Raw genomic sequence first — 13,905 nt, 5'->3', positions numbered from 1 at the left:
AGAGAAAGAAGAGCCAGACTGCTCTTGTGCCTCTTCTTGCAAAGCTAGATTGAGGTAGTTACTAATAGGTAACTATTAGTAGATGTAGTTTTAAGATGAAACTGCTTTTAAGCATAGTGCCATTTCTGATGACTCTGCTGTCTTATCCTCATACAGGCCAAACTTTGAGGAAGCTGTTCTGTCCATGACTACATGGCTAACAGAGCCATTCTGTCTCCAGTTAAAATCCAGCCAGCCTGTATGGTGAGGAACTCCTCTGCCAGCTAAGAGGAGGAAATAAGGCTTCTGCTGCAAAGCTTGAACACATTTTACCAAGGATGGAGCCCTGGGGCTAGCTTTGTTGCCTGGGCAGAACTGCTCTGCCTTTCCGCCTCACACAGCACACCTGTGGCTTTTCACAGTCCCACAGCTGCTCCTATGCCACACTGACCAAAACAGGGAGGCTTTTACAATTCAGCTTCCTTGACTTTTTTGGGCACCCGGTTTAAAAACTTAATCACAGAATAAATTAGGTTGGAAAAGACCTCTGAGATCATCGAGCCCAATCTGACCAAACACCACGTCAACTAGATCAAGGCACTAAATGCCATGTCCAGTCTTTCCTTAAATATCTCCATGGACAGTGACTCCACCACTTCTCTGGGCATCCCATTTCAATATCTAATCACTCTTTCTGTGAAGAAATTTTTCCTAACGTGAAACCTAAACATCCTCTCTCACAGCTTATGCCAATTTCCTCTTGTTGTGTCACTTGTCACCCGGGAGGCCAGCCCCACCTGGCTACAACCTCCTCTCAGGCACTTGCACAGAGCATTAAGGTCCTCCCTGAGCTTTTTCTCCAGGCTAAACGCCTTCAGTTCCCTCAGCTGCTCCTCATCAGACTTGTGCTCCAGACCCTTCCCCAGCCCTCTTGCCCTTCTCTGGACATGCTCCAGCCCCTCAATGTCCTTCTTGTAGTGAGAGGCCCAGAACTGGACACAGCACTTGAGGTGCGACCTCACCAGTGCCCAGTACTCTCACTGCCCTGGTCCTGCTGGCCACACCACCGCTGATGCATGCCAGGACGCCATTGGCCTTCCTGGCCACCCGGACACACGCTGGCTCATGTTCAGCCAGCTGCCAACCAACACCCCGAGCTCCTTTTCTGCTGGGCCTTTTCCAGCCACTGTGCGGGAGGAGCGGAGGGATTCGCCTCGGGAGGCACTGGACGCTGAGGCGCTGCCGGCCTGCGCCGGCCGCCATTCGCAGCGCACACAGCGCCGCGCGCCCCCACAGCGCCCCGGCCGCGGGCGCCCCCTGCCGGCCCCCGGGCGCTCCCTGCCGGCCCCCGTGCGCTCCCTGCCGGCGGCCGTGTGCGGCGCCGCGCGGGGCGGGGCGGCGCGACGGGGCCATGGCGGGCAGCATGGCGCGGGCAGCGCTGCGGCGTGGTGGGATCGGCCGCCGCTTGGCGCGGCCGCCGGCGCTCGGCGGGAGGGCGGCGGCGGCGGGCTGGAGCGGGCCGGCGGCCGGAGGAGCGGTGCAGTACTGTGCCGAGCTGGTGCGGTGAGTGCCCGCCGCGGGGGGCTGCAGGCGCGGGGGTGCGCGCTCCGCAGAGCTGGGCGGCGAGCCCGGCCTGGGAAGGCTCGGCCGCGCTTCCCAGCCGACGGGAACGCTGACGACTTCCCGGAAAGGATGGCTGGGATTGTCCAGGCCGCCCTCGGGCTCTCCGGACCCCGAAAACAGCCCGTGTGGCCGGCCGCGGTGGGCCGGCGGGACCGCGCCGTGTCGAGAACATTGAAACCCGGCGCATATTTAGGCCGCGTGGATGATTCAGCCTGCACACAGAATCACTGATTCGTCTGTGTTGGAAGGGACCTTTGGAGATATCCAGTCCAACCCCCGCCCATGCAGGGTCACCTAGAGCAGGTTACACAGGAGCGTGTCCAGGTGGGTGTTGAATGTGTCCAGACAGGGACGCTCCGCCACCGTGCTGGGCAGCCTCCCACGGCAGTGCCCTCCCCCTCTGTGGCTGCGTTCCTTCGGAAGAACGGAACGTTCTTGTTCCCTTGTATCGGTGTTTTGGAGAGCCAAATCACCGAAGTGGATGTTTAAAAACATTGGTTGTTTTCAAATGTTGGCTACTGAGAACTAGCCATGCTTGCTGAGCGCTCCCTGAAAAAAATGGGATAAAGCAGAGGACATCTGACAGCTGGAGCAGCTCAGTACCTTCTCTGTCGTAAACGCAAGAGGAGGCCTATGTTTCCAAAACATCCTTTTTTTCTTTTGTCAAACCCAAAATGCTCCAAGAGGAGCAGAGTGCAGTCAGACACTTCCAGGTGAGGTCACTTTTCCTTCTTGGATTCTGGGCTGCAAACAATGTGTAGGGCCCCTTGGCTGCTTTGGAGTTCCCAGGAATTCAGTTCATTGTAAAGTAAGATGTTAAACAAGTTTCTCAGTAAAGACCTAGGTAACTTCTCTTTGGATACTGTTTTTCCAGATGATTGACAAAAGCTGGGAGAAGGTTTCCATGTGTGCATAGACAGAGTGGAACAGGATTATCTTCTCCAAACTGGTGCTTGTAAAAAGACAGAAAGATGTGTGTGGTCTGCAGTAATGTTTGAGGTAGGAAAACTGAGGGAAAGAAATGGGACAATCTTAAATGTTCAGTGCAGCAGCAAGAAGCTGACCCATACAGATGCACCAGAATGCACAGCCACATTGCATTTTTCATGATTTTCAGAATAAGCTTTCTTTTCCTAGTTATTCTACCCAGGATTCATTTCCCTGATACTCAGGAGACCAGAGGCTGTGTGTACAGACAATACACAGGTAAAGTTAACATCTGCAGGTGAAATGTTTCCAGTAACAAGCAATTGTGAACAGAATAGTTAGGTTCCAATGAGATGGTTGAATTAAAACTTTTTTATATGTATTTTTGTTAAATGATAAAAGGACTAATTAGAAAAATACACAAGCATTCAAAATAGTAAAATGAAAAGTGGTTATGCTTTTGGCATTATTTAATTGAAGCTGCTGTTCCCAGTAGTTCAACTATTGCATGGAAATAATAACCATAAAAAATAAGTGGAAGGAATTATTCAAACAGTAATAAAACACTTGGGGCTATGGAAGTGTCAGCAACTCCCTAGTTCGGAATTTGAGTCTCCAACACATTAGGAAGTACAACTGAGTTGTGCTTCTATAATGTATATTTGTTTTTGGAATATGGAAGATGCTCTTTCTCTTTGGTCTTCCTTTTTCTTTAAACAACTGAATTCACTTCAAGCTATTTGACTAAAAAAATGTTTTCCTTATAGGTATGTTGTATGTCTCTTACGGTCAGGGATGCCTGGTCTCAAAAACAAGCTTGTGGATCGATACCTTTATTACACATTCATTATATGAAAAGTCCAGTTATGACCAATACTAATTTTTCTTCTGGCTGTGGGTTTATATATAAGCTTATGCTTATTTGAAAAACCTCAACTTATCTATCAAAAAAGTCAATACCTGACTTAAGGTCGTTCCTTCCTTTCTACAGTTCTTATGCTCATACATGAAGAAGGTTGGGGTGGAATGTGATCTACAGCAATAGCAATTTTATTTTACTGAGGCTTAATGGATTTGATGCACTAAATTTTTGAGCTTGGAAGAATTGGAAAAAAGCAACCAAAACCCCACCATGTCAACAGCATTACCAGAGGGAAGACAATTTGCTCTATTGTGTTGCTCTGTACTTTGTGTAACATATTTCTTTGTTTCCTTTTTGAAAGTAGAGGTGGTTCTGTGTTGTGTGAACAACACAGACAGACTGGAACTGGGAAAATGTGGCTATAAACCATGCATCTCTGTCTGGGGTGGACAATACTGGTATTTCTACAATAAGTCTTGAAAAAAATACTAGGCTTTGAGCTGATAATATTTTTCAAAAAGCGTCCTAACTGAGGGAGATTTAACGTATCTGTTCTGTAATATGGTGTCCTTTAAAACCTACTACAGCTCCAAAATGTAATTTTTTTTGGGTTGATATTTCTGTATTTGCATTGAGGTCTAAAAGAGTCTGACAACAGTTGTGGAAACAAAGCATTTGCTAGTTTTCAGCTGCTGTGTATTGTAGGGTTAAGCATCTCTGTTAAACTTCACTTCCTTTTTGTTTGATGCTAAAAGTAGCAACCCTAATAACCTTTGGGTTTAGTTTGGGTTTCTATTTTAAGACCATATTCAAAAGAAATATGAGTACATGCAAGAACAGCAAACTTACTGAAAATGAGTGCATGTGTTTTCCTTGACAACCTGCTTCTCCACTCTTCAGGCCAAACTTGGGAGTTCATTTTGTTCTAAGCAAGAATCAGGTTTCAGGCTTATCAGAAGGTACACAAAAATGTTGTTCAAAACAAGCAGTTTAGCTTTTCAGAGGTGGTCAGGTGTTTTTGTTAGCTGGAGTGATTTTGTAGTTCATGGTTCTGAGCACTGTGTTTTTAATTTTGTGGCACACACACCCACGTGGCCAAACGAAGGCACATCACTCTGGGTTGGCAAGGAGCTACCTGCAGCAAAACTGCCAACTCCCTGAGGTTTTATGCTTTGAATACAGTTGCCAGTAAACAAAAACTTAATGGTTAAGCAAGCACTCTTCTGCCAAGCTCCAAAGAACAGTCTTGTAAAGAAATGTGGTTTCGTGTTTGGAACAGAAATCTGCAAGTCGGACAATCTGGATTCTATTTGCAGTTCTGCCACAGCCTTGCTCCATGCCTTTAGCCAGATATCTTGAGATGTGGAATTCAGAGGTGCACTGAGAGTTCAAGCAGCCTGCACTCTCTTTTGGAGTTGGTCTTACTTTAAAACAAGCCTAAAAGCTGCTACTTTTGCAAAGTCAGAGTTTTGAGCTATAACTTACTGCGACTCTTTCAGGAGTTCAGTGCTAAGGAATAGCACCTCCAATTGACTTAGAGCTATAAATAACAAATGTGCATTTTGATTCTTTTATAGGAAGCGTGACTATGAAGGGTTTCTGTGTTCTCTGCTGCTGCCTGTGGAATCTCGAACCTCTGCTTTTGCCTTGAGAGCCTTCAATGTGGAACTGGCTCAGGCAGGTATTAAAATACATTTGTGAACTCTGGAAATTGAAAATAAGAATTTTGATACTCTAAGTTATGCTTGCAAGTACTCTCTCTTTCTGTAGTCAGTGGTGTTTTGCCAAGGTTAACTTTCATACAGTCAAGGGCCATGAATAAATAGTGCAGTACAAACCTCCAGTTTTGAATGGCCCATGGAAGTTACCCAGCCTGCCCTATTATTTTGTTTATGTGTATAATTTTTATGACCTTTTCTTTATGCATTTTAAAATCAAGTTATAGCAAACAGGCAGTGGTTCTTGATACTGTTATGTGATTGCATCTAAATCCTGGCTTCACACGTGCACTTAATGGGTAAAGTGCAGCTAAATCCTAACTGTAACAGGTTGCTAAAAAAATGGGATGCCATAATCAGAACCAAGCCTTTGTTGGCAGAAGCAAGGTGATGAAAAGGCTGCAGGAGGGAAGTTTGTAGTTAGAGAGTTGTGGGAGAGGAGTGGCTGCAGCCTCTCTGATTTGCAAGGTGCCAGAAACTGCCAGTGCAACCAGGAAGGTTGGCAGTGCTTGCCAGAAGGGAGCAATCCAGGAAATGAGCTGACCAGGCAAAATCCCTCACCAGCTTCTGTAGGTTGTGCTTCTGGCAGCCCATGGTGTGCCCTCCCTCGCTGCTGTCACCATTGCTTTTGTTCCTTCCAGGAAGAAAGCTAAAGTGAGGGTTACCCAACATTTAATCTCTGTGGGTTTCAAAATCAGGTTGTGGTGAAGATTTTACATTTACTCTATGCAGTGTTCCGAAGCTTTATGAGGAATAAATGTCAGTTCAGAACTGAGCTCTTTCTCTTCTGAGTTTGACTGTGTCCTGTGTCTGTCTTTTCAGCATAGATAGACCAAGTGTGTTAAAGACACTGAATCTCACTCCGGATGTGTCCTTTCCAGATTAAAGACTCCATAACTCAGAAGGCAACAGGTTTGATGCGGATGCAGTTCTGGAGGGACGCTGTGGAGGACATATACAGCGATAACCCACCACATCAGCCCGTTGCTGCAGAGCTGTGGAGGGTAAAATACACCTTTCTTGTCCTAAAATCTGCTTTAATATTACTGTGGGAAGTAATGTCAGTGTTTTGTGTGTGCTGTGTGGCATCTCTTCCAACCGACAACACTGTTTCCAGCACAGATCCAGAACACAGCACCATAAAAGTGCTGTGAAGAAAATTAACTCTATCCCAGCCAAAACCAGTACTGTATTCAGATAGAAGTTGTTCTGATTCTGGGGTACCAATTGCAACTCTCTCCAGTAGCTAAGACTGCCAGATGTACTCCCTTCTCACAAAACAGAAAATTGGTTTTGAAGTGGAAGAAGAATGGTCTTTGGTGAGATTTCACCTCAGGTATGATTCTAATAAAGGAAGACCAATATAATACATTCCAGACAAAACTGCTTGCAAAATAAGATGATGAAAAATAATTCAGAAAGTAATTTTAGGAGCTCTGATAGCTCTAAGCACTGCAGAGCACTGGAGTGAACTAACAGTTTAATGTGACTTGGTAACTTTTGCAGTCAAGATGGGATTTTATTTCCATATTTCAGCAAATACCCCAAGAGTGACCTATTTGAAGCCCATGACTTCACAAATACCCAAGAATGTCATTGCAATTCTTAGAAAAAAGGATTTGGAAAGACACCTGAACTCACAAGTATTGCAGAGCTGTTAGTAGAATTAACGTGTCTTTGTACAGCATATTCTATGTATATTCCTTTGTTGCTGTTGAGTTTATATGAGGACAATGTGATTTTCCAGAATAAATTTAAGTTAATGATGCTTAAGTGTGTTCCTGAAGTTTTACATATCCCATAATACTTGCACGTAGGTTCCAAATTTTTATACACTAGTAAAGTAGACAAGTAGCCTTTAATAGTATTTCTAGAATTATTAATAGCTCACATCTTGGTGACTTTAATATAAACTTACACAGCAACTGTACAATGCGTGATCTTTTCTGTCTGTTTTGAATGTATGAAAAGTGAGACTTAATTCTCTGTTCATTTCTGTGGAAGAAGCCAATTTTTCAAACTTCTGAGAAATGAGGACCCATGTGTTTGAATGAAGTAATGGATGTAATGTACAAACTGGGTAATTTAGCATAGTTGATTTTGGTCCTTTAAGTCTTGACCTGTTAGTATTCCAAGGATTTAATTTACAAAATGATATGTGAGGTGAACAAGTGAGACTAAAAAACAATATTTGTAGTTATAACTTAAAATTTTCCTTTTCGTATACCAAGTACTGTCTCAAGTAGAATTTATAGAATCTAGAAGATCTGGTCTTGTAAAACCTTGAAAAATATTTACTAATATGATAGATGTAAAAAGAAGTTGAAAGTGAGCAATGAGGACTAAACAGTGAGAAATCTGCTCCCTAAATTTTGTTTATAGATGTTTTCACATGTGATTGTAGCCTTTCTGAAAATGTGTTCTGAAAAATTAAAAGTGTGGCATTAAGAGGATTGAAGGTAAGTTGATAGAATGAAGTGGCACAGGAAGGAAGTGAAATATAAGACAAGAACCAAAAGAAGAATGTGTAAATATGAGATGCTGTGCAATATTTCTTTAAACAAACCCATAATATTAATTGTATTGCTTTGTTAGCATTCTGTCTTTACAGCATGTATTGGTATGTTGTGCTGACATTTTCTTGAGAATTTACAGGGGAAATATTTTTATTGCTAGGCTCTGGAGGAAACTGTTCTTTTTGGAAAGTGAATATAGTTATCTGCAAATATTTTGTGGGAACACATGACTCCAAGAATAAATTAATTTCATAAACATTTTTAAAGAAATGCTTTTAGTTTGCTGGCATGATGTCTGGTATTTCATTTTCTGTGTGCAGCAACTTGCTGTAAATGCCAGTTGAAAATTTTTGTATTTGAAGAAGATTCTCATTTTCCACTGACTTGCCACTTTGATTTAACCCAGTGAATACAAGTCTTGTATTAAATACCTGAAATGTATTTCAGTCTTCAGAAGCAGTACTACCATCACTTTGTATACATTAACGAGGAGGTTTTATTTTATAATTTTCAGGCTGTCAAGAGGCATAACTTGACTAAAATGTGGTTCATGAAGATCATAGATGAAAGAGTAAGTATTTACCCTTCAGAGACTGATTCTGGATTTAGTCATATTTGGGTTTTCTTTTCCTTATTTTTATAGGTTTGCATGTAAAAAAAAGCTTATGTAATTTTCCAGACAGTAGTATTTCTCTTTAAAAGTTATACTGCTACATTTTAAAAAATTATTCCTTGATCCTACTCTTCATAGTTTGTGTTCTTTCTTCAAAAATGGCTAATAGAATCCTTTGTTTATTTTTTGTCTTAAATTGATGTAGTTTGTGAATTCATGTGGATATAAAATCTCAAAATTTAAGTGACCTATCTGAACCCTTCTGCCACACTTTCATGCTACTCCTTATCAGGGCTGTGGAGTTTTTTCTAAGCAGTGGTAAAAACTGGACCATTCAAATCACATGAAGTTTAAAATAGCCACCTTTTTTCTTGGGAAAAACAAGGTTAAGAGCATCACTGGTACAGTGATGTTGCTACAAACTCTGACACAAGGACAAGAATGAAAAGCAGAGTGCAGGAATCTCCTAAGCTAATTTTGCTGCTAAAGTGTCTCATGAAGCTATAAATTGAGCAAGTTGATGGTCAGTTACTTGCAGAGGGTCATTGCTATGAAAGACTTCAGGCTTTCTTAATGTTAAGACTTTTTTAGTCTTTAGAGTGGTATATTTTAAGCATAGGAACCGCTAGGACAGGAGGAATGCTGGAGGATGTTACAGTTTTGGGTGTATTTTATTATTTTGGATGTATTATTTGTAAGCACCACTAAGTTGTTCAGAGGACTGGAACACTTCTCCTGTGTCCAGGCTGAGAGATTTGGGGCTGTTGATTCTGGGGAAGAGAAGGCTCTGGGGAGACCTTTAGAGCGCCTTCCAGTACCTGGAAGGGGCTTACGAGAGCTGGAGAGGGACTTTTGACAAGGGAATGTAGTGATAGGACAAGAGAGAGTGGCCTTGAGATGAAGAAGGGTAGGTTTAGATTAGTTCTGAGAAAGAAATTGTTTACTGTGGGGATGGTGAGACACTGGAAGAGGTTGCCCAAAGAGGTTGTGGCCTCTTTATGAGGTGTTCAGGGGTTGGGTGGACTTCTGAGCAACCTGGTCTGGTAGAAGGTTTCCATGTCCATGGCAGAGAACTTGGAGCTAGATGATCTTTAAAGTCCCTTCCAACCCAAACCACTCTATGATTCTACGAATCTATGGGTTTTTACATGACTTTAACACTTCTGTGCATTTCATAGATTTACTTTATGTTTTTAAAAAATACATTCCTGTGTATCTAAATTTCTCTCTGCTTCAGATGCAAATTGAATACTGACAACCCTATAATGTAAGAATACCATATGATGTTTTTGTTTTGCTGTTTCCTTTTTTATGGAGAATTCTGATTTCATATTATTGCAGAAAGTTGTATTTGCTCTTTGGCCGCAGTTGAGCGTAGTTATTTGTTAGGTTTGCTATAAGCTTTAATGAGGGCTTCTATCTGACTTTATACTCTCTCTCAGTCTCTCAATTGTGTCCTTTTTTGTTTTTGGTGCTGCATTGGATTGCCATGGCCGTAGTAATAAGCCTGTACAAACAGCATTTATGTTTGCATTCTACTGAAGCTCCGTGTTTATGTTCCAGGAGAAGAATTTGGATGATCGTCCGTACCGTAACATCCAGGAGCTGGAAACATACGCTGAGAACACTCAGAGTGCTCTCTTGTACCTCACCTTGGAAACACTGGGTAGGTGTTTTCACCTTTCTCGGTTTTGCTGATGACTCATTAGTGCAAGTACAATATTTACTGGTATTTCAAAAACCCTTTTCTTTTCCTACTGGAGTTTAATTTCAGTAAAAGCTGTCCTAGGTAGAATTTCAGATATCTTTTGAATGCTGAACTATAAATGTGGAATTGTACTGCAGCTGTCCTAGAACGCTACTTTCCTTGGAAGCTGCTCAGTGCAGAGCTCATTGAAGTGCAGTTTCCTACTGTTCTTTATTGCTTGGTTTTCTCTGTTCTTGCTCCTCCTACAGCATTTGGAAAATTCAGCTCTTCACTGTATTTCAATTATTCCTGCTTATCAGAATACAAAGCGCTGTAGGTATCCTGCAGCTGTTGTTCTGTATTGCAGTGATGGACACTGATTGTCTTGAAACAGCCAACTTCCCAACCTACAAACTTCCTTTGGTGATGTTTTAAATTTGGGTCTGAATCCTCTCCTCTTCCTAGAAGTAGGTTAACTATCAATAATTGAAGAACTAGAAAAAAAATGCAACAAAATGGTCCCTGTGAATAAGAGCTACTGTCTGTGTCATGTCTAATGTAAGAACCACAGATTGGGAAAGAACTATTCATTTGTAGTGAAGAAAAGGGTAGTTTTCATTTAGGTATCTCTTGCATTATGGAAGTATTCACAATATGAGCTTGGATGTAAAAAAAAGGTGAAAAAACTCCCAAATTATTATTAATATTATTAATATTGTTAATATAATTATTGTTACTATTATTATTTATTGTTTAGTATTGTAGTGGCAATATTTTCCTCTTGCTTGTCAGACTAATCTGATGAAAGGCAAATACTGATGTTAAAAGTTAAAAAAGAAATAGAAAAAGGTGAAGTAAAAAAAGAGATGGTGAGTACATTCTTCTTTGAAAGAATTGAGGAACTTATTTCTTAACATCTGATGTTTGCTTCCTCAGTAGGAAGTCAGTGAAATGCTGCAAATATCTTTCTGAATCTTTTATTGAAGAAATGTAGGACCATGAGAAATGCCAGTGTCTTCCATTCTGAGAAATCCTGAATAAGTTCAGTCATGCTTGGATCACTCACTCCTTGTACAAATCAGATAAAACTGTTTTTGAAAATCTGTATGGAGAGTCTGGATATTTTAAGTCTTCTGTTGTCATATTTAACTTCTCTTAAATATACAAATGTAACAAAATATCTAAGCAAAAGTCTCCTCCACTGCATATTAAACAGTTAACTTTTGTTATTTTTCCCCACAAATTGAGAAACTAATCAAATATAGCCCCTTTCTTGGTTGCCCATCAGCACTGTTTTCTAGACTAGGTGGACCTGGTTTCATTCAGCTCATGTTTGCTAAATTTCTTGTGCTCTTTAGACTCCTTATTTCTGACCAGTCTCCTGTTGTATCTCTCCCAATGTGTGCTCTCCCAGTACTAGTGCTGTTATATTCTTGCTGATTTCAGATTGTTTCTTTTGTCAAGCTCATTTTGGCTGGTAATCCTGTCATCTGAAGTCCTGGTGCTTCCTCTCAGCTCCTGTAATTTAAAAATACTAATATTTGTGCTCTCTAACTAATTACTTAAGTAGTTAGTAAATAATATCCATTGTTTCCTCCAAGCCACACTTTGCTTTCTGCTGCCATTGCTAAAATCAGTCCCTGTAGTGTGGGTATAGTCAGTCTTTCACAGAGGATTCTGAGACCCAGACAGGCTTCTGCAGTGAATCTGGTACCCCCAGTGTTATTTCCAGATGTCAGTTGGGCTCATTGATCTGTAATTGCTGTATCCCCATTGCTTTCTTTGTAGAATGCTGCTTCTGTTAAGAGTTTTTGTAAATTTTAATTCAAATTTTCATTTTATCCTAGCTCAGTTTTATGATCAGTCTAAGCCAAGCTTGTATGGTCTTGCCATGAAGAGCAATGGTGCTGCTCTGCCCCACTCATCTTCCTCTTTCAGTTCTCACAGTTTATGTGTCTGTGCAGTAACTAACATTAGTTTTCTGTGGTTTTGTTGATCTGATTCAGTTTGCCTCATTGCTCCTGACAGCACAAGGTAAGGGGCAGAGAAATGGGTTTGGGAAGTGAAGCATAGGATCATTTCTCCTTGACTTCACTACACTGATGAATCAGCTGCAGCTAATCATGAAACCACACTGAAAGCATTAATGCTTGTCAGAAATCTCACACTTGAATGACTTTTTCTGGCAGGAAAAGCAGTTCTTGGAATACTGTTATCCTGGGAGAGGATATGCCAATGAAAGTGAGTTTGTGTACCAGTGTTATATATCTGAATAGGTGCTGCTCTGCTAAGTATACCCTTTGCAGATACTGCAACAAGAGGCGTCTTGCTCCTGAATGTGGAAATGAATGAATTTTCCTGCTGTTTTGCACCTCTGAGTTGAGATCTCAAAGCAGTTTATTCACATGAACAGTTCTATCATGGACCAATGCATGTAGCTTTCCTAAAGTATGACTGTGATACACATCAGAGAAGACCATACCCCTCAACAGGCCTGACTGCATGTTCCTAAACATATTGTTTCTGCAATTTTAGGTGTGAGGGACATCCATGCTGACCATGCAGCCAGTCACATTGGGAAAGCACAAGGCATAGTTACCTGTTTAAGAGCAACTCCTTATCACTGTACAAGACAAAAGGTCTTTCTTCCCATGGACATTTGTATGTTGGTAAGAGAAGCAAATAGTCTGGAATTGAACAGTGTAGTTTTTCTATCTCTGTTTCTCAAGGCTAGGTATGAGATCATAATTTATTATGCCAGAAAGAAATGGTATGTTTTTTCTTTATTTTTACTCATTCTTCTGGCCTGGTAATTTTCATGGCTTTATATCTTTTGGGAAGTGAGAGCAGTGATCTTCAAGAAACTTCAAGAAACTCTAAATTTCCCTTAGGGGTTTATCTGTTATTATTAAATGTATTAATATTTTAGGTTTCAGGAATTTTTCCAATAATGTATAAAAATGCATATACAGAACGGGTCCTGGGGGTTTGTGTTTTGGAGTTGGATCTGGGTTTTTTCCTGTTTTTTTTCTTTTCCTATCACCATAAAGGAAGCACTGTGAGAAATTTTACTTTCTCTTTATTACCTTTGTAATTCTCTTTATTACCTTTGTGCTTCTCTTTATTACCTTTTCATAATGTGCTGATGGTTTGTGGGTTTTTTCCTGTTCCACATTTTACAGTTATAGGCCTATATTCCATACATTTATAGGAGATGGTATAGCCCTCCAATTTAAACTGTACATTAGATTTACACTGGAATTTGGCAGATCTGTCAGTTTAGATAAAATGAGATTAAAGCTTGGAATTTTTCATTAATATTCCCTGGTTTAATCTGTAGGCATCTCAGCTGTTAGTCCTTCATTTCCAGTCTTTATTTTTAGATGCTAATACTGTTCTTTTTCAACTTAACCAAAATTTATGCAATTACGGTGATGCCTAAGGTGGTTGTGTTAGTATTTTCTGAATATAATTTCAATACAGTTAAAAATTTGAATTGGAAGTCTAGTAATGTAGGTAGCTGCAAAAAATGATGAAATGATTCTAAGGTACTAATATAGGTCAGATACTAAAGATACTAATATAGGTCAGGGTTATAAGACAACAGAAAGGAATTGCACTCTCCTTTCAGCCCTTCTGGGACTGCGTGTTATGGGAGGCCTTCCAAGTTTTCAGCTTTTCAAACATAGCCTGAAAATTCAGTCATTCCTTGCCATGGAAGGTGTTCTGCAGTGAAGCTGTAAAAACAGCTTGTATCCCTTCTGTGCAGACAATCTTGTAAGCTTTTCAGCTGCTGGCAAGAACTGTGGAGTTCTCCTGACTCTGTACCTCCTGTGAATCCTTTCTGCCCACCTTCATACAGCTCTCACATGCCTCAGTGTGGTTGAGAGGCGTGGGCAGCTGGTGCAATTCTGAATATGCCATATTCTGTGTTAATATTGGTCACTGTAGTCAAAGAATAAGTTTGGAGTTGGCTTTTT

General features: G+C 41.0%; 1 protein-coding gene across 8 annotated transcripts in view; it reads left to right on the top strand.

Moving 5' to 3' along the window:
- The first annotated feature begins 1,036 nt into the window (after window positions 1-1,036).
- NDUFAF6 (NADH:ubiquinone oxidoreductase complex assembly factor 6) overlaps window positions 1,037-13,905 on the top strand; it is an 18,173-nt gene continuing 5,304 nt past the window's right edge. The window contains exons 1-8 of one of the 8 annotated variants that reach the window (XM_026796676.2): window positions 1,401-1,542; window positions 2,477-2,601; window positions 2,740-2,808; window positions 4,969-5,072; window positions 5,991-6,113; window positions 8,140-8,196; window positions 9,802-9,904; window positions 12,461-12,594. In XM_026796676.2, the coding sequence (XP_026652477.1) occupies window positions 5,052-5,072; window positions 5,991-6,113; window positions 8,140-8,196; window positions 9,802-9,904; window positions 12,461-12,594 (438 nt within the window). In that variant the 5' untranslated portion in view covers window positions 1,401-1,542; window positions 2,477-2,601; window positions 2,740-2,808; window positions 4,969-5,051. Of the gene's footprint in view, window positions 1,543-1,590; window positions 1,927-2,476; window positions 2,602-2,739; window positions 2,809-4,968; window positions 5,073-5,931; window positions 6,114-8,139; window positions 8,197-9,801; window positions 9,905-12,460; window positions 12,595-13,905 lie in introns of those variants that run through there. The other 7 variants (XM_074554822.1, XM_005479491.4, XM_074554789.1 and 4 more) reach the window with 7 other exon arrangements.

The sequence above is a fragment of the Zonotrichia albicollis genome, chromosome 1 (genome assembly GCF_047830755.1).
Source record: "Zonotrichia albicollis isolate bZonAlb1 chromosome 1, bZonAlb1.hap1, whole genome shotgun sequence".
NCBI classification, from domain to species: Eukaryota; Metazoa; Chordata; class Aves; order Passeriformes; family Passerellidae; genus Zonotrichia; species Zonotrichia albicollis.
Note: the sequence above shows the minus strand (reverse complement) of the source record. Positions and strands in the feature narration are given on the sequence as shown.